Genomic DNA, 24,427 nt, shown 5'->3' on the forward strand with positions numbered 1-24,427 from the left:
AAGTTATGAAACTATGTTACGATACATGTTATATTGTTCATTATTTTTACTCTTGTATTGAAAAATTTTAATACATTAAAAAAAAAATAGAATTGATTCAAGAATTTGGTCATGTGGCAGGATTTAAATTGAACAAACAAAAAACTAAGGTTTTAGAGAAAAACTTGACAATAATGGAAAAAGAAAGGTTTCAGAAGGAGACAGACTTAACTGTGGTTAAGAAAGTGAAATACCTAGGGATTAACATGACGGCTAAAAATTTGAATTTATTTAAAGATAACTATGAGAAATGCTGGATAGAAGTCAAGAAAGATCTAGAAATTTGGTCAAAATTGAAGCTTTCCTTGTTGGGCCGGATCGCTGCTATTAAGATGAATGTATTGCCAAAATTGTTGTTTTTGTTTCAAACTTTACAGATTGTGGACAAGATGGATTGTTTCAAGAGGTGGCAAAGAGATATCTCTAAATTTGTCTGGCAGGGCAAAAAGCCCAGAATAAAATTTAAAATATTGACTGATGCTAAAGAAAGAGGGGGGTTTGCCTTGCCAGACATGAAGTTGTACTATGAATCAGCAGCATTCTGCTGGTTGAAAGATTGGCTACTTCTTGAGAACACTGACATTTTGGACTTGGAAGGGTTCAATAATGCTTTTGGGTGGCATGCATATTTGTGGTACGACAAGGTAAAAGCTAATAGAGCATTCAAAAACCATATTGTCAGGAAAGCTGTGTTTAATGTCTGGACAAGATATAAGGACCTATTGGAAAACAAGACCCCAAGGTGGCTATCACCTATGGAGACTAAGGCTTTGAAAAAACTCAATATGGAGGCCAAGTGGCTGAAATATTGGGAGATATTAGAACAAGATCGAGACACATTGAGACTGCAGAGTTTTGAGAAACTAAAAGATAAAGTGCGAGATTGGTTACATTACTACCAAATTAGAGAGGCCTTTAACTTGGATAAAAAAATAGGCTTCCAGGTGGAAAAATCGAAATTAGAAACAGAATTGTTAGAACCTAAAACTAAGATACTTTCGAGAATGTACAACTTGCTGCTAAAATGGAATACACAGGATGAAACAGTTAAATCAGCTATGATTAAATGGGCACAGGACATTGGTCATAACATTATGTTTGCTGACTGGGAAAAGTTGTGGACCACTGATATGAAGTTTACGGCATGTAATGCCTTAAGAGAAAATGTTATGAAAATGATGTATAGGTGGTACATGACCCCAGTCAAGCTTGCAAAAATTTATCACCTGCCTGACAACAAATGTTGGAAATGTAAAGAAACTGAGGGAACATTCTTTCACCTTTGGTGGACATGCCCAAAGGTTAAGGCTTTTTGGGAAATGATCTATAATGAACTAAAGAAGGTATTTAAATATACTGTACCTAAGAAACCAGAGGCCTTCCTTCTGGGCATTGTCGGCCAATTGGTGCCAAAGAAAGATAGAACATTTTTTATGTATGCAACAACCGCAGCAAGAATACTCATCGCAAAGTATTGGAAGACACAAGATTTGCCCACCCTGCAAGAATGGCGGATGCAAGTGATAGACTATATGGAATTGGCTGAAATGACTGGCAGAATCCGAGACCTGGGAGAAGAGTCGGTGGAAGAGGACTGGAAGAAGTTCAAAGAATATCTCCAAAAACATTGTAAAATGTTTGAATGTTAAAATGATGTTGGATATAAAGATAATATGGCATTAGTGACATGGTAAAGAAAAATGCAAAAATGTTTTAAAAGAAAAGGGTGTAAAGGCCAGAGTAATATTATGTCGAAATTAAACAGAATGATATAAGGGATTAAGTTATAAAGAACATGTAAAAATGGATTTAAAAAGAAAGTGAAAATCGAAGACATAATAGGTTGAAATGTATAATATTGATTAAGATTTGAAAGAGGGTAAGGAGCTGCTGAATTTGATTGAGTAAAGGGGAATGCAGGAAAGGGAGACGTGAGGAAGTCAGGAAAGAGGGTTATAAAGATAAGAATCCAAAAACTAATTTTCTTTATTTTCTGTTCTTATTTCTTATTTTTTCTGTCATATGTTCTTTACTGTGTTTTTTAGCTCTGTTGGATTATGTTGCTTTTTATTGTATTTTTTTTTCTGTTTTGTTTGATTGTAATATTTGTTTTATTATATAAAATCAAAATAAATATCTTTAAAAAACAAAAAACAAAATGGAGGAAAAGTAACCGAAAATTGAAACTTTGTTTATTGCTTGAGCTGTGCTTGAAAGAACTCATACAAGTGGAGACTGTTTCCCTCTAGAGGGAGCTTTTGAAACTGTTACAGGAGTGTAACTGGGGGATCTCCAGCTGCAAGATAAGGATTCTGAGAACCAGTGATTGACCTTGGACTATTCAAAATGTTGATAGGAGAAGATATTGTTACTCTATTATGTAAAATAAGTCATTCGCTGGAAGAGCTTAATAAAAAGACGGATGCCACGACTTTTAAAGTTGATAACTTGGAACAGAAAGTGACTAATTTGATACGAGAAGAGAGCACCAACACAGAAATATTTCAGGACTTGGCACAGGAACCTACTTTGGCAGAACAAATGGTGGAGGAAAAGGAGAAAGTTGTTGTTTTTGAACCTAAAATAACACAAGTGGGACTCTTAGTTTTACAGAAGCAAATTGAGGACTATAAATTGAGGCCTTCTATGATTGAATATAGAAAAAGTCAGATTTCGAGGATTGGTTCCCGGTTTGGACTGAAGAAGGAAAGTCGGAATGATCCCTCTATCCAGGGATTAATTGATTTTTGAGACATGGACTTGGACTTGGAGGAGATTGAAGGTTTGGGGGCCTTTGGATTTGGAAGAATCTTGAAATACGACCTGAAACACTTTATAGACCCTAGCCTCAACTATGGAAATCTGGCTGAACTGCCCAGAAGGAATAAACATATTGTTAAGATGGAGTTTTCTCAAGATTTGCTCTCTAGCATCAAAGAATATGAAGGAGATCGGCAGAAGGGACCTGGAAAAGAGTTAAGAGCCTCGGACATAAGATCTCCAGGTTGATGGACTATATGGAATTGACGGAAAGGACTGGCAGAATCCGAAACCAGGGAGAGGAGTTGATGGAAGAAGATTGAAAAATTTAAAGTTTATATATAGAAATATTGCAAAATTAATGAGTGATAGAAAATTGGTGGATTGATATTTTATGGATTTAGCAGAAATGTTAGTTGGAGGAAATTTAAAGACTATTTATAGAAACATTGTAAAATTAATATCTGTTAGAAGGATGTTGGAATAATATTATATGATTTTAGCAGGAATGATATAAAGGATTTGGGAATAACTGACTGTTAATTGGTGAAAGGAGGAAAAGTAAAGTTACATTATATTAAGACAATTTACAGGACAAAAAATTTATAAGAGGGAAAGGATTTGCTGAAATGGATAATTGACCTAGAATACAAAAAAGGGAGGTGGGAGGAGGTCAAGGAAATAAGCTAACGAAAGATTAGTAATGAGGAGATTTGATGCATTTTTCTTTGTGTTTTTGTTTTTGTTTAACGGGTTCTATTTCTCTGTTTTTTTCCTTGTTTTTTTATATTGTGATGTGTTGTTTTGTTTTTGTTTAATGTGGCATTTTTACTTTTTCTTTCTGTAATTTTTGAAACTTTAATAAATATTATTTTAAAAAAATAATTAAAAAAAAGACCAGGATGCTTCAATAGCAGCCTTCAGTTCTTCTGCATTGCTCGGTCTCATGTCTCAGAGGTCCAATATTGCTCTATTTGCAATCCTTGTTTTGCTGATTTCATTTAATATTCTAATTTTCTGAGATTGTTAATTTGGGGTTTTCATCAGCTGTACGCCATGATCATCACAATTATAACAAATAAAGGCTTGACATATCTCGCTTTGCATGTCATGAGTCTATCTCATATATTAGTTTCACCTTTTAAGTTGAATTACTGAAATAAATGAACTTTTCCACGATATTCTAATTTTCCGAGTTTCACCTGTATTTGAACTAGAGATTAGGAATGAGTGAACTATTCTGGGCTACCCAAGAGGCTTGGGAAACAGTCCCACAAAATAACCCAATCTTTTATTTATTTGAAAGTGGGAAAGATGGCAGCGTAAGAGGGTGCAGGAACTTCTCCCCTCTCCTTATGCTCTTTGCAGCATATCAGAACTAAGAGAAATGGTGGTGCTTGAGAAAAATAAAAGTCTCTCAAAGACTACTGCTATGGGAATATCCCTTGATATACATCTAAAAAAACACATTCTTAAAGCATTGGCCCTATCTACTCTTGCCTCTGCCCTACCAGCCATTGGAGTGTCTCCCAGAAAAACAGTACTTGGTATATACACTTCTTTTTAACCAAAAGGGATGTTGTCTACTAACATGGTAATCACACAGGCTGATTTCACAGAAACTCACAGAATTGTGTAAATAATTTGATCAGATAAACTAATTGAATCATTTTCACCGTAGGCAGCTCATACACCATTAAGGACCTGATAGATGTTTTACTTTATTTATGCCAAAAGCAGGGTCATTAGATGCTTATAAACAGCCTGTCAGTTTTCAGCTCTACAACTTTTTTCTGGGATAGTCAAAACACCTTAATTGTTGACATACTCACCATAGATTTAACTGTGGGAGGGAGCTGCTTTGGGTCTCCAACCAGGACCAGCTTTTTGCAGCCATGAATGAGTGGGATGATAGTTTCAACCTCACAAGCCTGCATGGCCTTTTAAAAAGACAAAGGGACCAGTTTAAATGAGAGAGATCGAGAGAGATCTTAAGATCTCGCCGCACAAGTCGCCTTGTATCAAATCCTGCTATACCACATCTGGAACTCATCCATTCTGACATAATAGCCTCCCCTGACCCTCTGGATCCAGTTTTCAGGAGTCTGGGGTGGAAGGGAAGAGGCCAGGATCTTTCGATCCAATCCATAGCAGGGAGCTACTCAAGGATCTTGCTTAAAAAAAATAAATTCCTAGCTCTCCAACATTTATTTGGTTGCCTCCAGCTTCAATACAATTTGCTTTCCCTGTATAGTTTGATATAGTTCAGCTTTCCCACCCCAGCTGGTGCCTTCCAAAAATGTTGGAACGACAAGTTCCATCAACTGAAGCTGTATCACATAATGCTAAACCACACATCTTAATGTTAGCGTGCAAACAAGACTAGTAGAACACTGGCTGAACCCCCCAAAATGGGGTAGATCACTGCCAGTTTTTAACTCTGTGAGTAGATCGCAGTCTCTTGAGAGTTGGCCACCCCTGGACTACAGCAACTGAATTCTGAAGTGTGTGGGGGGGGGGTTTCTGTTTCTGTTTTTAAAGGGTGGCAGCAGCTTCTTCAACTTGAGATTTAAGTTACCTAGGCATGGAAGTCAAAATTTCCACCCTCAAAATGTGCAAAGCACTCATGACCAGGGCTAGGGATGGTGTCAACTTTCGCTAAATGGTACAACTGGGAACCTGCATGGTTGAAGACCGAGTGCTTTCAAGTGATGGCCTACATTTATAATGCGGACACTTAATTTAGGCATCAGGCTGTCAGGTGAGAAGCATGTCTTGGCAGCCTACAGCTGTTCATATAATTCTATAAAGCTGTTAATATAGTTCTATAAAATTCCATGCTCACCCCTTCCTGCCCCAGGTATCTTTGGGTATGACTCCTCTGGAAGAATTTTCAGTGAGGGGCATGCTGCTCAGCACCAACATGCTTGGGCTGGATGAACAGCAAAAGGAAGGCTTTCAATGTAGTGATTAGGCCCAGGGTCAGAGAAAGAGGAGGCAAGCTACTGTGTTGTTTTTTTAAAAAGCCTTTTTAAAAAACAAAACCAAAAAAACCCCAACAGCAAACTGTAAACCTGATTCATTGTAGAGGTGCAGAAAGGAAAAAAGGCTGCTTCGCAGATTATTCAGAGCTGTTTTCTGAGCTCAGGTTTACAGAAGAGAGTGTTTCTGGGTCTAAGGAATTTGTAAGCATTTAAAGCTCCTGAAGGAAGTTATGTACTCTGAAACGTATAGAGCAGCAACAGTAGAAACACATTTAATCAGTAAGCACAGCAGCTTGCCTCCTCTTTCTCTCTTTTTGTCTTCATGCACACACCAGGCCCACGGTACCAACCACTACAGAACAAGTGCCAATCAGGGATTTAGGTGAGATGCTTTCCCCACTGTGACATGCTATTAGGGTTAGGCTGGTCAGGTGAATTAGCAGGTGATCATCTGGTTGGATCAAGTGGTTCATGGCCTCCCAGGCTTAGAGCTTGACTGGAGCTGCTTCGCTGACATAAATGTTATTTAGTACTTATGTAGCGATTTTCCATAAGCATTCAAAGAGCTTTCTGTAATTATGTAAAAGGTTCTTGCAGAGAGGGGCTTGCCTAAGGCTACTCATGGGTAGCTGACATGATGTCCTCCAGAAGGCAGCTGTCTTGTGTGCAGAAGGTCCCAGGTTCAGTCCTTGGCATCTCCAGGTAGGGCTGGGAGAGATTCCTGCCTAAAACCTTGGAGAGCTGCTGTAAGTCAGTGTGGACAATACTGAGCAAGATGGACCAATGGTCTGATTTAGTATAAGGCACATTCCTATGTTCCTAAGGAGTCCCCAACCTTTTTGGGCTCAAGGGCATATTTGGAAATCTACTGTATTTTTCGCTCTATAGGACGCAATTTTCCCCTCCAACAATGAAGGGGAAATGTGTGTGCGTCCTATGGAGCGAATGCAGGCTTTCGCAGGCTTTCCTATGGAGCGCATGCAAGCTTGCGGATAGCTGCCTGAAGCCGGATAGCAGCCTGCAGCCTGAAACCCAGGGAGCGCAGTGCCAACTCCCGCTGCGCTCCCCCGGCTTCAGGCAGCTATCCGCAAGCCTTCGAAGCCCGGCGGGAACTCCCGCTGCACTCGGAAGGCTTGCGGATAGCTGTCTGTTCTGGGGGCTGGGGTCGGGGGAAGCTCGAGCTTCCCCTGCCCCCAGCCCCGCAAGCTCCGGCGAGGTTGCGCACAATCTTGCCGCCGCTCCTGGACCTGTTTTGGGGGCTTCCCCTGCCCCAGCCCCACGGCTAAAAACGAAGCCGCGCGCAGCCTCTCCCGGCTGGAGAGGTTGCATGTGGCTAAAGAGGAAGCCAAGACAGCCAGCGGGATGGATCCCACTCGCTGTCTTGGCTTCTTTGCTCTTTGGAGCTGGGGGGGGGGGAGAATAATTTTTTTTCTTTATTCCCCCCCCCCAAAAAAAAAACAACAACTAGGTGCACCCTATGGTCCGGTGCGCCCTATGGAGCGAAAAATACGGTAAGTAACAGTTAAGGACACAAGAAAATACTTATTTCACAAAAGAAAAACTGGCAATGATCTGACTCCCCCGTCTGCCCACCCCCCCCCCTTTGGCAAACCACCTATGCACGCCTTGAAATAAAAAAGAGGGGAAAAGCAGGCAACACCACTAAAAACAGTCAAAACACATCAAACAAAAAAGCTGCCTTGAGGGCTTTTAATGTCAGAAGAGGGTGCTGGTGGTGGGGAAACATTTGTATAAATACAAAACAAGGCAGCCAAAGTGAACAGGGCTGTTTCTGCAATCTGTAAAAGGTACTAAAGACACCCTCCATCCTCCTGCCCCAAATATGCCCTTGCTACTGTAGTGCCTATATCCCCCACTAACCATGTCCACGATGACGCAGCTCAGAGGATCACAGTCCAGCCGCTGGAATACTGCACCCAGCAGGCTGCTCCCACTGGTGCTCAGTGTGCAGCAGATGATGTGAGACTCCAGGATGATGTTCGTTTTCATGTCGCTTTGCGATCGCCCACAAACCTGGGAAACACAAGAGCCAGGAACTTCCTTTTTAAGAGCACCTAATTTTTAGACAGAGACCAGTTTTCTTTCAGCTGCCTGTTTTGTTTTTGCAACAGCAGCCATGGTCAGGCAGGCAAAACAAGTCCATGCTCAGTGTGTGGTTGAAGATGAAGTCAGCTGCTTTTAGAAGAAGAACTGGATTGGATGCTAAAATGACAGGCCATAGTTCTGTGAAGGGGTACCCATTTTGCATTCAGGAGGTGTCAGCTTCAATCGCCAATATCTCCAGATAGGGCAAACAATACTGACCAAGTTAGATCAATGGCCTGACTCAGTATAAAGCAGCTTCCCAATGCTCCTATGACTCAGGATAAACACAGCCAAATACCTGCTTAGAGTCCGTATGAAGGTGTATGTGTTCACCCATGTGGTGCTCAGGAATGCAACAGTGCCCCTTAGAATTGCTCTCGGTGCCCACCAAGCCACAGCCTCACCTTCTATGGCATGAGGTGGTGAGGAAAGTTACCCTAACCCAGCTTGGAAAGCACATAGGGTTGTATCCAATCCAGTGAATGAACATGACGAGCCCATTAGGCTCATTAATCTAAATGGGTAAAAATTAATTGTATACAGTCCATAGAGCTGAAAGAGGAAGTGGGAGAAAGTGCCACACTTCTAACTTCCTCTTTTGGCTCTATGTGCTTTTCAAGGCACAGACAGGAACCTGAATAGCTGAACGTAAAGCAGGATGTTAGACTAGATGATCTCTGAGCCCCGCAAAAATTCTTAAGTGTCTAGGATAGGGTTGCCTCTTTCCCTGGCTTGGGCTGGCAGCGGCCGCAGCGTGCAGAGCAGCCTGAGCCACCAGCCCAAGCCTCCCATGCCCAAGCCAAACACAAACAAACAAACCAGCCCCCCCAACCCAGACACTTCCTTTAAAATGTAAAAATCCCCCCCGGGGGGGGGGGCATGTTGGCCCAACAAAAGATGACATGTCCAGGATTTCCCAGACCTATGGCAACCCTAGTCTATGATTTGGCTGAGATAATGGCACGTGGCTGATGTGCAACAGAGTAGCAGCACAATCAGTGATCTGTACTAACAGGAGAGATATTCTGATTTCCTAGCTGGAGCTAATCCAAGACACAAGCACTTTTTTGCATGATGAGATGAAGCAATTCACCAAGGTTGTTTTTAAGAGCATCTTAGTGATGAAACTCATACCTCCTTCAGTTGAACAGTGAGCCTCTTGCTCTCTTCTGCAAGCCTGCGAGTTTCCTGCTCTAACTGTTGTTTCTGAAAGAAAGATGAGGTGGGTGGGAATTTACTCGTTTTTGACATGAAAACTCAACCAATCATGGGGAAGGGCATAGCTCAGTGGTAGAGCATCTACTTTGGATGCAAAAGGTCCCAGATTCAATCCCCAATGGTATCTCTAGGTAACCCTGTCTGAAACCCTGGAGAGTTGCTGCCTGTCAATGTTGACAATAATGAGCTAGATCAGGCTTCCTGAACCTCAGCACTCCCGATGTTTTTGGCCTACAACTCCCATGAACCAGTGGTCAGGCTAGCAGAACCAGTGGCCAGGGATGATGGGAACTGTAGTCTCAAAACATCTGGAGGGCCGAGCTTGAGGAAGCCTGAGCTAGATGGATCTATTTTCTGACTCAATATAGGGCTGCTTACGGAAAGAAAAAAAAGTTCTGAACAGCCTCCCTGCTACTTGATCCCCACTTTAACTGAAGACTGAACATTTGAGCAAGTAAAACATGTGTCTCCCCACTACCCCACATCAGGTTTCAGCCCATCCGCTGTGCCTCCAAGCCTTCACACTTTTAACTGAAGAGCATGTCTGAACTACAGTTTCAGACCACAGCCTACCGGACAGACTGAGTAGGATATAATAATCCTGGTCAAATTACCCATGGCAACTAACAAGTACCTTCTCTTTGCTTTGGCTTTCGTCTATAGCACACTGGCAAGAAAGAGCATCCAGTCGTTGATCTATCTCTTTCTTCCGCTTGTGGATGTCTTGATCTTTCCCAAGAGCTGCTCGGCCTAAGGAATCCAACCAAATGCTTTTAATTTAGAAATTTATATCCCACTTTCAAAATGGAACTTTGGTTGCTTACCATTCTCACACTGAAATTCAATGCTTCTGACATTCATTAAACTGTGGGTTTATACTGTTATATTGTTATATGGTGGGGGGATCCCTAGAAATTAATAAATGGTAAGGTTTAATTAATAAATGGTAAGGAATATACAAGCTGCAGAGGAATTCCTGGGCTAGCCTATGCAAAATGACCTAGCCAAGCTATGGCAATTAAGAAACAATACAGGGCCATTAAGGGCCATTGGCAATGCAAGAGAGCTGTCCTTCCCCACTGTCCTGAGGTGTGAACAGTAACCAGGGATTTAGAAGGCTTCCCTGGGTGACTGTATTTGAGGTAACATGAAAAGAGTGCCTTTAGCAAGGTGTGCTGGGAAGAAAAAAGGGAGGCAGAGAGAGAAAGTTCCATCTTGAGCAGGCAGGCTGGGAGAACAGGGAACAAGCCCTTCTTGAGATGACCATGCTGTAAGATCTGGACTCCCTTTATCTAAACTCAGGTGTAAATATGTGAATAAATCATATTTCTTAAAGCTACACAAGCCTCTGCCGCACCTTGATTCTCAAAGGAACACAGATCCTGGGTGAGCACCTGGAACACCGCCTAGAATTTTGCTACTGCTTAGCAGAGTGGGGGGTGACACCCAATCTTTATAACAATATCCAGTGGCAGTCAGCTCCATTGATTTCAATGGGTCTACTAACATTACAGCCCAGAGGTTCCTGTTATACCCCAATTACGAAACTGATTTAAAACTGCTGGGAATGATTTTTAAGAAGACTTTATAGCTGAAGTGATTTCAGTTATATTTTTTGTTTTGTGTGTGATGCTTTATTGTTGAATTATGCTTAGATAAAGCCAGAGTAAAAGCCAGAGTATATATTTGATAAAATAAACATCTTTGGCTGCAGACCAGGATAGGATGGGAGGGATAGGATGGTGTTACGGGATTTCATCCCTGCTCACAATCTGGGAAAGGTCTGTCCCAGATAGAACAGAGACTGGGGGCTATGAAGAACCAGCTTTTGAACCCCACTGTTAAGCAGACTAATTAGGAGACAGCAAATGGTGTGAGGGAGGAACCCTTTACAAACTACTCACCCATTCTGCGATTGGCCTGGGCATCCAGACTGAATTTCTGTACGTCCTTGCTGATCAATTTTTCTTCCCCCAGCCTCACCAGGTTGATGTCACCACAGTTTCCTGGGTGTGAAACAGACACTTAGAGCCCTGCTGAAGTACAGCTAGCTTTTTTAAACTAGAAAGACATTTGGCAAATAAATACTTTTGATCTGCTTAGCAAATCCTGAAATCTGTATCTTGCACATCCTCAATAAGAGTTAGAAAAAAATTCAAAAAATGGCAACCAAAATGACCAAGGGGATACAGCAACTCCCCTACAAGGAAAGGTTGTAACATTTGGGACTTTTTGGTTTAGAGAAAAGGCAAGAGGCAACAAGCCAGATGTTTATAGAATTATGCAAGGCATGGAGAGAGTGGCTACAGAAAAGTTTCTCCCTCTGTCTCATAACACTGGAACTCGTGGGTATCTTAAAATGCTAAATGCTGGAAGTCTTAGGACAGATTTTAAAAATTACTTATTCACACAGTGCACAGTTAACTATGAAACTCGTTCCTCGTCAAGGTTCTTTTGCTGCAGACACCCTTAGGGCAGCTTACAGAAAACAAGACAAACAACAAAATAAAAATACAACACTAAAACCAGTAAAAATAAGTGCAGCAAAGCTTTTAGTAGGTAAGTGCAGCACTAAAAGGATCCCAAAGAACCTTTAAAAAGTGTAAGGATGTACAAGAAAGGCTTTGCTTGGAGTCTACAGGATAAACAGAGGGCATCAGGGAGATTAGACTGGGGGACTTCAGCATGCCAAACACATGGTCCACCACCAAGATCCAACCCTGTCCCAAAGGATTTCAGATGGATTCTCTGCAAGGACAAATGCCTTCGGAAAAGCAAAGCACCCACTGCCTATACTGGCAGGTGGGGGAGCGTCTAAGTGACTTAAACACGAAATAATGTCTTATTCTTCAGTTATGACCAAGCCAATTGCTCCCTCCAGCTATGAATTCCACAGATGAGAACTGGCCAAGAACTCATCATACCCAAAGGCTTTTCCTTGTCCTGACATTTTCCCTTGAACTCAACAATCATTATTTTCATGAGGTGATCTAGAGCAGCGTTGGACGGAGCACAGACCAGCACACGGTTCCTCTTGATCTTGCTTTGTACAGGATTCTCTTTCCCAGATCTCTGGAGATTTAAAGAAAAAAAAAGTCATAGGGTTGTAAAATATACCTAGAATATACCCATTGAAACAAATCAACCATATAGTCATGCCCAGACTAGGGGTGCATACGGTAATTGAAGTTGGGTCTTTCAGAGGTCATCTAGTCCAATCCCCTGCCGGACAAAGGGTCTAAAATGCAGGATGCAACCACAACATCCCTGAAAAAATAGCTGGGTAAAAGACCCACTGTAATGGAAAGCCTGCCCACCTCCAGAGGCAGTCCTGTGCACTTTTGAAAAGCTCCTGCCCCTGTGAAGTACCCTCTAATATTTAGCCATTAGTTCTAGTTCTGCACTCTGGGCATAAAGAAGACTGAGAAAAAGTTAAGTGCAATAATGCAGGGTAGTCGTCTTCCACCTTTTTAGATCAAAGTCCCTTTTTAAAGCCCAAGGGTCATATCCAACTGAAATATACTCGGAGTCGAGTGTGGATTTCATGCTCTTTATTCAGCTCATCGTAGCGAGGAATGGAAGTTCCCCCAAACCGTCTGCTTTATATACATTATTTAAACAATGGGTCGCACGTGATTGGCTAATTCCGGGATTCTCCTGTAGGCCAATCAGGTTGCAGATTCACTTCCACCTGGAGCTGGATTGGGTGGCTCCTGCGGACCAATCAGACTGCTGCATTTTGGATCCTATTCAACTCAGTACATAACACCAACTAAGTTTTATTCAAAGTGCACACATTAAAATTATGGGGCCTATGTTACTCATGCACAGTAATTTCAAAGGATCTATTCCAAGTAGGACTAAAAAGAGCCTGCTGGACTACTCCAATGACCCATCTAGTCCAGCATCCTGTTCCCATGGGGGCCACCCAGATGCCTGTGGGAAACCAGAGAGCAAAACATGAGCATACGAGTACCTTCCCCTCCTGTGGTTTCAAGAAACTAGTATTCAGAAGGATTACTGCCTCTGACAATGGAAACAGAGCATAGCCTAGCCATCATGGCAAAAAGCCATTGATTGCCCTTCCATGAATTTATCCAATCCTCTTTTAACATCACTGCCTCCTATAGATACACCCCAGATGTGCACTCTGAAATTTATTTTTAAAGGAAAATGACACGAAAAAAGGAGTCCTTAACCATTTAGAGTTGTCACTTTCCCCCCTCCTCTTGCATCTTTTGTGTCCTTGTGTGACCCAATACATAGCAATTTAGAAGGCTTAGTATTCTCCAGCATTTTACAGTGCTACCTCTGGTTACGTACTTAATTTCTTCCGGAGGTCCTTTCTTAACCTGAAGCACCACTTTAGCTAATGGGGCCTCCTGCTGCCGTTGCGCTGCCGGAGCACAATTTCTGTTCTTATCCTGAAGCAAAGTTCTTAACCTGAAGCACTATTTCTGGGTTAGCGGAGTCTGTAACCTGAAGCGTATGTAACCTGAAGCGTATGTAACCCGAGCTACCACTGCATTTCTGTCCAAAGAAAAACAGTGCCTAGAATCATAGAATCATAGAGTTGGAAGAGACCACAAGGGCCATCGAGTCCAACCCCCTGCCAAGCAGGAAACACCATCAGAGCACTCCTGACATATGGTTGTCAAGCCTCTGCTTAAAGACCTCCAAAGAAGGAGACTCCACCACACTCCTTGGCAGCAAATTCCACTGTCGAACAGCTCTTACTGTCAGGAAGTTCTTCCTAATGTTTAGGTGGAATCTTCTTTCTCGTAGTTTGGAACCATTGCTCCGTGTCCGCTTCTCTGGAGCAGCAGAAAACAACCTTTCCCCCTCCTCTATGTGACATCCTTTTATATATTTGAACATGGCTATCATATCACCCCTTAACCTCCTCTTCTCCAGGCTAAACATGCCCAGCTCCCTCAGCCGTTCCTCATAAGGCATCGTTTCCAGGCCTTTGACCATTTTGGTTGCCCTCCTCTGGACACGTTCCAGTTTGCCTGTGTCCTTCTTGAACTGTGGTGCCCAGAACTGGACACAGTATTCCAGGTGAGGTCTGACCAGAGCAGAATACAGTGGCACTATTACTTCCCTTGATCTAGATGCTATACTCCTATTGATGCAGCCCAGAATTGCATTGGCTTTTTTAGCTGCCGCGCCACACTGTTGGCTCATGTCAAGTTTGTGGTCAACCAAGACTCCTAGATCCTTTTCACATGTACTGCTCTCAAGCCAGCTGTCACCCATCTTGTATTTGTGTCTCTCATTTTTTTTGCCCAAGTGCAATACTTGACATTTCTCCCTGTTAAAATTCATCTTGTTTGTTTTGGCCCAGTTCTCTAATCTGTCAAGGTCGTTTTGCAGTGTGATCCTGTCCTCTGGGGTGTTAGCCACCCCTCCCAGTTTGGTGTCATCTGCAAATTTGATCAGGATGCCCTTGAGTCCATCATCCAAGTCGTTGATAAAGATGTTGAATAAGACCGGGCCCAAGACAGAACCCTGTGGCACCCCACTAGTCACTCTTCTCCAGGATGAAGAGGAACCATTGATGAGCACCCTTTGGGTTCGGTCACTCAGCCAGTTACAAATCCACTGAGTGGTAGCATAGTCAAGACCGCATTTTACCAGCTTCTTTACAAGAATATCATGGGGCACCTTGTCAAATGCCTTGCTGAAATCAAGGTAGGCTACATCCACTGCGTTCCCTTCATCTACCAGGGTTGTAATTCTGTCAAAAAACGAGATCAGGTTAGTCTGACATGACTTATTTTTCAGAAATCCATGCTGACTATTGGTGATCACAGTATTTATTCCTTTCTAGGTGCTCACAGACTGTTTGTTTAATGATCTGCTCCAGAATCTTCCCTGGTATTGATGTCAGACTGACTGGGCGGTAATTATTTGGGTCCTCTCTTTTCCCCTTTCTGAAAATAGGGACAACATTTGCCCTCCTCCAGTCTGCCGGGACTTCGCCTGTTCTCCAGGAATTCTCGAAGATGACTGCCAGTGGTTCTGAGATCACATCTGCCAGTTCTTTTAATACTCTTGGATGCAGTTCATCTGGCCCTGGAGACTTGAATACATCTAAACTAGCCAAGTATTCTTGTACTATCTCCTTAGTTATTCTAGGCTGTGTTTCCTCTGCTGAATCATTTGCTCGAAATTCTTCAGGTCGGGCATTGTTTTCTTTATCGGAGAAGACTGAGGCAAAGAAGGCATTGAGGAGTTCATTATTATTTTTTTTAATAATTTTTATTGGGTTTTTACATTTTATAACAACAAACACACACACAAAGACAAAAACACACAAATACAATTACATACCCTAATTTTCTTTACCCACTTTCATTGACTTCCCCCCACCCCCTCCTCTTACATCCCAGTTCCAATAATTTAATTCAGCAAGTTCTTACCTAACCTCTTAAACATATTCATATTGCTTTTAAAAATTTAATTCTTTTTGTTTATCTATATTCAACTTATCCAATTCTCTTATAATCATTAATTTCTTTTTTTTTTTTAAGGTCGATCTAACTTCCCTTCCACAAATTTTCCCTTTATTATATTAATTATAGGTCACATTGACCAAATAAAACAAATCATAACGTTTTATAGTTCTATTCTCTCTCCCCCCCCGCCCCGGTTTCTGTCCCTTCCCAAACAAATGTCCAAAAAACAAACAAAAAATAGTTCTTAGCCCGGATTCCTCACGTCCGAGGCGTCTGATTCTCTGTCAGTCCCTCTCTGCCAACTATATTGGTAGTCCTCTTTGTTGGTCCTAAGACCCCGAAGGAGTTCAGTCAGAGTCACATCATATTTTCTTTCATCCAGAATGTTAAAAAGTGTTTGCTGCGAAGGATCATCTACTTTTCCATACTCAAGAGGAAAGTCCCAATCATGTTGCTTTATTCTTTTTAGTTTTAATATTCCAAGTACTCCAGGGACTTCCCTCTTCTTCTTTCTCATCTTTCGCAGGTTTGTAATCCAAAGGTCTTCTTGCTCATACTCTAACAATGTAGATTCCTGGTTGATATTTTCCACTTGTAGTGTCTGCACTCCTTCTTTCTTCTCTGTCAATTCCAAAGGCATCTCTTCCTGCTCAGCTGCAGAGTTTTTGTCATACATCTCCTTTGTGCATTCAGCAGAGTTGTTTGTTTCAGAATTCAAGGTCATAAATACTTTACTCAGAGCCATACTCTGCTCTTGCAGGATTCCCACGAGAAAGAACATTTTTTCTATCTCCGCCAGTAATTTTCCCTCTGCAGCCATTGTAATGTCACTAATTCCCCCTAGGGGGCTTTCGGTTATTTAGTAGTCCTTTTCCAATAATCTGTTACTTTGTTATTATCAGTACTTTGTTTCCAATCGCCTCAGTTCAAATGTATCACCTTTAATTCAGAGAGTTGTTAAATAACAAAATTCTTTACTTTGTCCGTCCGTTTGACAGCTTCTTTGACAGCTGTCAAACTCCTTTCACTTCTTCCTCCGGCACCCAAACAGGACACTCCCGGGTTTTGGGGGGGATTACACACAAAGTTCCAAAGTTCCTCCCTTTCTCTCCAGCACAAAATCTTCTTCTATCAAATTTGTGAAAAACTTTTAAATCATCAAAACAGTATTCATTCCGCCTTAATTCTCCGTTCCTTGCTTTAAATCGTCTATAAGTAGAGGGGGTGCGGACTTCCCTTTAACACATCCCCCGGTCGTGCCGAATTCAAAGGATAAGAATTTTTTAAAGTCCAAATTCCACTACTCACGGGTCCTTTGTTATCCAGTCCAAATTTTGGGAAGAAAGTCAGCGCTCTCCGGCCATGGCTTGCGGCTTCGCTCCACTGAAGTAGCGGTCTACTCTCAGCACCACGCCACTCTCCGTACCCTCTCCGTAGCCTTTAAAAAGGCTCTTCGTGGGTCAGGGAGGGCGCTTAAGGTGCCCACCGAGTCACCAAGTCCGCAGGCTTCCGCGCCTGCGGTTTCTGAGGGTCCCCGTGTCGCCGGCACGGCAAGACCCGTCTTCAGCAGAGCCGATTCCCTCCGGAGCTCGGAGGGAATCCGCCATTAGCCGTTCGCGCTAACCCGGAAGTCCGGCATTGAGGAGTTCAGCCCTTTCTGTGTCCCGTTTGCATTTCACCATCTTCTCCTCTGAGTGACCCCACTGTTTCTTTGTTCTTCCTTTTGCTACAAACATACCCATAAAAGCCTTTTTTGTTGCTTTTAACCTCTCTAGCAAGCCTGAGTTCATTCTGTGCTTTAGCTTTTCTGACTTTGTGTCTACACGTGCTGGCTATTTGTTTGAATTCCTCTTTGGTGGTTTCCCCCCTTTTCCATTTTTTGTACACATCCTTTTTTAATCTTAACTCAGTTAAAAGTTCTTTAGATAGCCACTCTGGCTTCTTTAGGCACCTTCCATGTTTCCGTCTCATTGGTATTGCCTGAAGTTGTGCTTTTACTATCTCCCTCTTAAGAAACTCCCAGCCATCATGAACTCCCTTTCCTTTTAGTATTACTGTCCATGGGATCTCACCCAGCACTTCCCTAAGTTTTATGAAGTCGGCTTTCTTAAAGTCAAGAAATTGAGTCCTAGTATGCTTGGCTGCTCCTTTCCGCTGTATAGTAAACTTCAGAAGAGCATGATCACTCGCGCCTAATGATCCTTCCACTTCTACCCCACTAACCAGGTCATCAACATTGGTTAGGACCAGATCTAAAATGGCTGTTCCTCTTGTTGCTTCTCCCACTTTCTGGACAATGAAGTTGTCTGCAAGGCCAGTGAGGAATCTGTTTGACCTTATGCTCTTGGCTGAGTTTGACATCCAGCAAATATCCGGGTAATTGAAGTCCCCCATTACTACTATCTCCCTTCCTTTTGCATGCTTGGCCATCTGTTCCAGGAAGGCATCATCTATGTCCTCCGTTTGGCTTGGGGATCTATAGTAAACTCCCACAATGAGGTCACAGTTATTCTTCTCTCGCTTAATTTTGACCCAAATGCTCTCACTTTGGCTTTGAGGTTCTAAATCTTGGATCTCTTCACAGGTATACACATCCCTGACATATAACGCCACTCCTCCTCCTTTCTTGTCTGGTCTGTTTCTCTGAAATAGATTGTATCCCTCCATTATTACATTCCAGTCGTGGGACTTATCCCACCAGGTTTCAGTGATGCCTATTATGTCATATTTAGTTTGCTGTACCAAGAGCTCAAGCTCATCTTGTTTATTTCCCATGCTTTGCGCATTAGTGTACAGACATTGAAGTCCATTAATCATTCCCCCGTGTCTCTTATTTAAGGATTTTTTCCTCCCACCACTAGGTCTGTGTGCTGTTTGCTCCATTTGGTCTATGACATTTGGATGATCATCTTCATCAATTGATAGACTCCTACCTTCAGGAGCACTGTCTTCCTCCCCCACATTAGTCAGTTTAAAGCCCTCCTGATGAGGTTTCTGAGATTTTTGGCAAAAACATTCCTCCCAACTGTTGTGAGGTGCAGCCCATCGCTTGCCAGAAGTCCATCTTCAAGAAACTGCAGTCCGTGATCTAAGAAGCCTGCATATTTTCTGTTTTTTTTATTTAACATGTTTTATATACTGCTTAATTAAAAAATATATACATAGAGTGAAATAAAACATTCATACAAAATAGCAAAAAAAATCAGACTTTAAAAATAGTAAAATAATAAAGCGATAAAAGAAAGAGATAAAAATCAACATTTTTTTTTTAAAAAAAAAACAACAACAAATGTACATAATAAAATTGTACAGCTGGGTAGGCTTGCCTAAATGGAAATGTTTTGAGTATGTCTAAAATGGTACAAGGAAGGCACCTGCTTAATTTCAGTGGGCAGGGGATTCCAGAGAGTAGGTGCCGCGTCCTGGAAGAACTGGTTCCTTGCAAGTACAAAATGGACAAGAACAGGCCCAATTAAAAGAGAAGAAAGTGTTGGGATGTGAATAGATCCTAGCAGAGGATATATTTATTAGATATTGTCCTTTCCTAGCATCTATTCACATCCCAACAAATGGGGTCCAAGGGATGTGGGTTGCGCTGTGGTCTAAACCACTGAGCCTCTGAGCTCCCATTGCTTTGTCCAAGCTCCTGCCAACCCAGCACTTTGAAAGTGCACCAGCGTGAGTAGATAAGTAGATAACACTGCAGCAGGAAGGTAAATTGTGTTTCCGTGCGCTCTGGCACTTATCACGGTGTCCCGTTGCGCCAGAAGTGGTTAGTCATGCTGGCCGCATGACCCGGAAAGCTGTCTGTGAACAAACACCGGCTCCCTCAGCCTGAAGCGAGATGAGCGCCACACCCCATAGTCGCCTTTGACTGGATTTATTTATTTATTTATTTATTTAAATAAAATTTTTATTAGGGTTTTAAAGATTACAGAAAAAAAAGAGAATAACAACAATCAGTGATAAAAAAGAAAAAACAATACATATATATAAAAAAATCATCAAAAGCCAGAAAACAGAAGAAAAAAGGAAAAAAAACACAAATCAAACCTGTACATCACTTGCTTACCTTCACTTATTTCCTTGACCTCCTCACACCTCCCATTTTTGTATTCTAATTCAATTTGTTGTTTCAGCAAATCCTTCCAACCTTATTTTTATCTTAATAATTTGTCTTAATATACTATAAATTTTACATTCTCTCTTTCACCAACTCATTTTTACTTAATCCTTTATGTCATTTCTACTAAAACCACACAATTTCCTTTTCCCAACATCTTTCTAACAATCCTCAATTTTGCAATATTTTTGAAGATAAACTTTAATTTTTTTCCAATCTTCTTCCACCGACTCTTCTCCTTGGTCCCAGATTCTGCCAGTCATCTCAGCCAGTTCCATGTACTCCATCACCTTCATCTGCCATTCTTCCCGGGTGGGTAGATCTTGTGTCTTCCAATACTTTGCGATGAGTATTCTTGCTGCTGTTGTGGCGTACATAAAAAAAGTTCTATCCTCCTTTCGCACCAATTGGCCGACCATGCCCAAGAGAAAGGCCTCTGGTTTCTTCTGGAAGGTATATTTAAATACCTTTTTCATTTCATTATAGATCATCTCCCAGAAGGTCTTAATCTTTGGGCACGTCCACCAAAGGTGAAAGAATGTACCTTCAATCTCTCTACATTTCCAACATTTATTATCGGGCAAATGATAAGGCATTACATGCCGTGAACTTCATACCAGTGGTCCATAACTGTTCCCAGTCAGCCATCATAATGTTATGTCCAAGATCTTGTGCCCATTTAATCATAGCAGATTTCACCGTTTCATCCTGAGTATTCCATTTAAGCAGCAAGTTATACATTCTTGACAAATTCTTAGTTTTAGGATCTAACAATTCTGTTTCCAATTTTGATTTTTCCACCTGAAAGCCAATTTTCTTGTTCAAATTATAAACCTCCATTATTTGATAATAATGAAGCCAATCTCGTACTTTGTTTTTTAGTTTGTCAAAACTCTGCAGTTTTAATCTGGAAACGATGCCTTATGAGGAAACGATGCCTTATGAGGAACGGCTAAGGGAGCTGGGCATGTTTAGCCTGGAGAAGAGGAGGTTAAGGGGTGATATGATAGCCATGTTCAAATATATAAAAGGATGTCACATAGAGGAGAGAGAAAGGTTGTTTTCTGCTGCTCCAGAGAAGCGGACACGGAGCAATGGCTCCAAACTACAAGAAAAAAGATTCCACCTAAACATTAGGAAGAACTTCCTGACAGTAAGAGCTGTTCGACAGTGGAATTTGCTGCCAAGGAGTGTGGTGGAGTCTCCTTCTTTGGAGGTCTTTAAGCAGAGGCTTGACAACCATATGTCAGGAGTGCTCTGATGGTGTTTCCTGCTTGGCAGGGGGTTGGACTCGATGGCCCTTGTGGTCTCTTCCAACTCTATGATTCTATGATTCTATGATTATATGATTATATAATCTGTCTCCTTCTTGCTCCAAAATTTCCCAATATTTCGGCCAATTTGCCTCCATATTGAGTTTTTTCAGAGCCTTAGCCTCCATTGGTGACAACCACCTTGGCGTTTTACTTTCAAGCAAGTCCTTATATCTTATCCAGACATTAAACAGTGCTTTCCTGACAATATAATAATAATAATAATAATAATAAATTTTATTTATATCCCGCCCTCCCCAGCCGAAGCCGGGCTCAGGGCGGCTAACAACACTAAAACAATACAACATTATAAAACATTATAAAAATGAGTTAAAAACAAAATTAATGGCAATATGGTTTTTAAACGCTTTATGTGCTTTGACCTTGTCGTACCACAAGTATGCATGCCATCCAAAAACATTATTAAAACCTTCTAAATCCAAAATGTCCGTGTTTTCAAGAAGCAGCCATTCTTTCAGCCAACAAAATGCAGCTGATTCATAATAAAGCTTAAGGTCTGGCAGGGCAAATCCACCTCTTTCTTTAGCATCAGTTAAAATCTTAAATTTTATTCGAGGTTTCTTGCCCTGCCAGACAAATCTAGAAATATCTCTCTGCCATTTCTTGAAACAGTCCATCTTGTCCAGAATTTGCAATGTTTGAAACAAAAACAGCATCCTAGGCAATACATTCATCTTTATCGCAGCAATTTGGCCCAGCAATGATAACTTCAATTTTGACCATATTTCTAGATCCTTTTTCACTTCCATCCAACATTTTTCATAATTATCTTTAAATAAATTCACATTCTTAGCAGTCATATTAACCCCCAGGTATTTCACTTTCTTAACCAATGTTAATCCTGTCTCCTTCTGAAACCTCTCTTTCTCAATCACTGTTAAATTTTTCTCTAACACCTTAGTTTTCAGCTTGTTCAACTTAAATCCCGCAACCTGACCAAATTCTTGAATTAATTGCAATACTCTTTTAGTACTAGATTCTGGCTCCTGTAATGTCAAGACTAAATCATCAGCAAAAGCTTTCAATTTATACAGTTTAGCTCCGAGTTGTATACCTTTAACCAATTGGTCCTTTCTAATCATATTAAGCAGAACCTCCAGGACCGATATAAAAAGCAATGGAGAGATTGGGCAACCCTGTCGTGTTCCTTTCTCAATCTTAAACTCTTCTGTAACTACATTATTCACAATTAACTTAGCTTTTTGTTCTGAATAAATTGCACCTATACCGTTTTCAAAACCTTGGCCTACCCCCATTTCCTGTAGGTTTTTCTTCATGAAACTCCAAGAAATATTATCAAAGGCTTTCTCCGCATCTACAAATATCAAAACTGCTTTAGTGTTTATATTCACTTATAATTTTTCTAAAATATTAATTATATTCCTTGTGTTATCTGACAAGTTTCTCCCCGGGAGAAAGCCCGCTTGGTCTTTATGAATTTCTTCTACCAATACCTTTTTAAATCTTTTAGCCATAATTTCAGCAAAAATTTTGTAATCCACATTGAGTAAAGATATGGGACGGTAGTTCTTAAGCTGTGTCTTCTCCGATTCTGTTTTCGGTATAAGTGTAATGTAGGCTTCTTTCCACGACTCTGGTGCCTTTTTTCCCTCCAGTATTTCATTACAAGCTTCCTTCAAAGGCTGTACTAGCCATTCTTTCAAGGATCTATAATATCTTGAAGTCAAGCCATCCGGCCCTGGAGATTTGCCTAATTTCATATTCTGAATGGCTCCTTCCACCTCTTGATCTGTTATTTTATAATTTAGCATTAACTTATTCTCTTGAGAGATTTTTTGTAATCCATTTGTTTTCAAAAATCGGTCAATATCAATTTCTTTCTGGGTCTCCTGTGTATATAGCTGTTTAAAATACTTCTGAAGACACTTCCTAATCTCCACAGGATTCTGTATGTTCTTTCCCTCCACTACCAAATTAGTGATAGTGTTAAGTTTTTGTCTTTTTTTCATTTGCCAAGCCAGCAGTTTCCCGCATTTATTAGCCGATTCAAATGTCTTTTGTCTCATCTGTTTAATCTTCCATTCTATTTCCTGATTCATCAATTTCATATATTGTACTTGATGTAGCTTTATCTCTTTCAGGATCTCCTGTGATTTTGGTTTTGCTCTCAGTCTCTTTTCTCCTTCCTTTATTTTCTCCAAGATTTTTTCCTTTTTTTCATTTTGAGCTCTCTTCTTAATTGCATTCTGTTGTATCAAAAACCCTCTCATAACTGCTTTGCTTGCGTCCCAAATTACTCTTTTTTCAGTAGTGGTATTCATATTTATCTCAAAGTAGTCTCTCAAGTTTTTTGGGGCCTTTTTAGTCATTTCCTCATTCCTAAACAAAGAGTCATTCATCCCCCATCTAAAGGAACCAATTGGTGTTAGTGTCATTTCCATCTTCACGGCATTGTAGTCAGAGCAGGTTTTAGGGCAAATTTCCACTTTTTTTATCTTCGGGGCCAGCCCCCTAGTTACCCAAATTTGGTCAATTCTTGTCCATGTCATTTTGGCTTCAGAGAAGAAAGTTCCTTCTCTTCCCAAGGGGTTCTTAGTTCTCCAAATATCAGCAAGGTCCATATTGTCAGCCATTTCAAAAAACATCTTTGGTAATCTGCCATCTTTTGTCACCACCTGTCTCTGGGCTTTATCCATATTTGTAGACACCACTCCATTCATATCTCCCATCAAGATCATATTATAGTCCAAATAATCCATCAAAGTTTCATGCAATTTCTTGAAAAATTCCGATTTCCCCTCATTCGGTGCATAAATACCTACTATCAAAAACTTCTCTCCTTGTAATTGAATTTCAATTGCAACAAATCTTCCTTGATCATCTTTAAATAAAAATTTCGGTGACAGGCTCTCCTTTGCATAAAGTACTACTCCTCTTTTCTTAACTTTATCTGATGAAATAAATTCCTCTCCTAATCTTTTATTACTCAGAATCTTCCGATGTAGCCTTGTCACATGTGTTTCTTGTAAGCAAATCAAGTCCAAATGTTCTTTTTTAAAAATATGAAATACTCTCCTCCTCTTTTCCGGGGAATTCAGTCCATTAACATTCCAACTTAATGCTTGCAGTGTCATGATGTAATTACTTTGCTTTCCCTCCAACTTCACCCAGTAGTTCGTCTATATCAGTCAGTGGCGTTGGTTTCCCTTTTTTTGGTGAACTCTTGTCCAATGCTTCTGGCTCTTTTCCAAAGTCCTTTCTGCAGGTCTTCTTCGTAGTTTCCCAAAAACTTATCTTTTTCCTCCACTGATCTTATTTTTATCTTTCTTCCTTTGTAGCTAAAGGATAGGCCTTGGGGGAATTCCCACCTGAAAATAATTTTGTTCTTTCTCAGAAGGGCAACCAGGTCTCCAAAACTGGATCTAAGATCCAAAAGATGTT

At 41.1% G+C, this 24,427-nt stretch overlaps 1 protein-coding gene across 1 annotated transcript in view; it reads right to left on the minus strand.

Annotated features, from left to right (window-relative positions):
- LOC309333183 (putative helicase senataxin) overlaps positions 1-24,427 on the minus strand; it is a gene marked incomplete at its 5' end in the record, with an annotated part of 68,712 nt that overhangs the window by 35,418 nt on the left and 8,867 nt on the right. The window contains 6 exons of the mRNA XM_081846583.1: positions 4,632-4,739; positions 7,665-7,817; positions 9,024-9,095; positions 9,742-9,857; positions 11,012-11,113; positions 12,032-12,179. Coding sequence (XP_081702709.1) covers positions 4,632-4,739; positions 7,665-7,817; positions 9,024-9,095; positions 9,742-9,857; positions 11,012-11,113; positions 12,032-12,179 — 699 coding nt within the window. The remainder of the gene's footprint in view (positions 1-4,631; positions 4,740-7,664; positions 7,818-9,023; positions 9,096-9,741; positions 9,858-11,011; positions 11,114-12,031; positions 12,180-24,427) is intronic.

Source organism: Podarcis erhardii (genome assembly GCF_964252035.2).
Source record: "Podarcis erhardii genome assembly, chromosome: W".
In the NCBI taxonomy this organism is placed as follows: domain Eukaryota; kingdom Metazoa; phylum Chordata; class Lepidosauria; order Squamata; family Lacertidae; genus Podarcis; species Podarcis erhardii.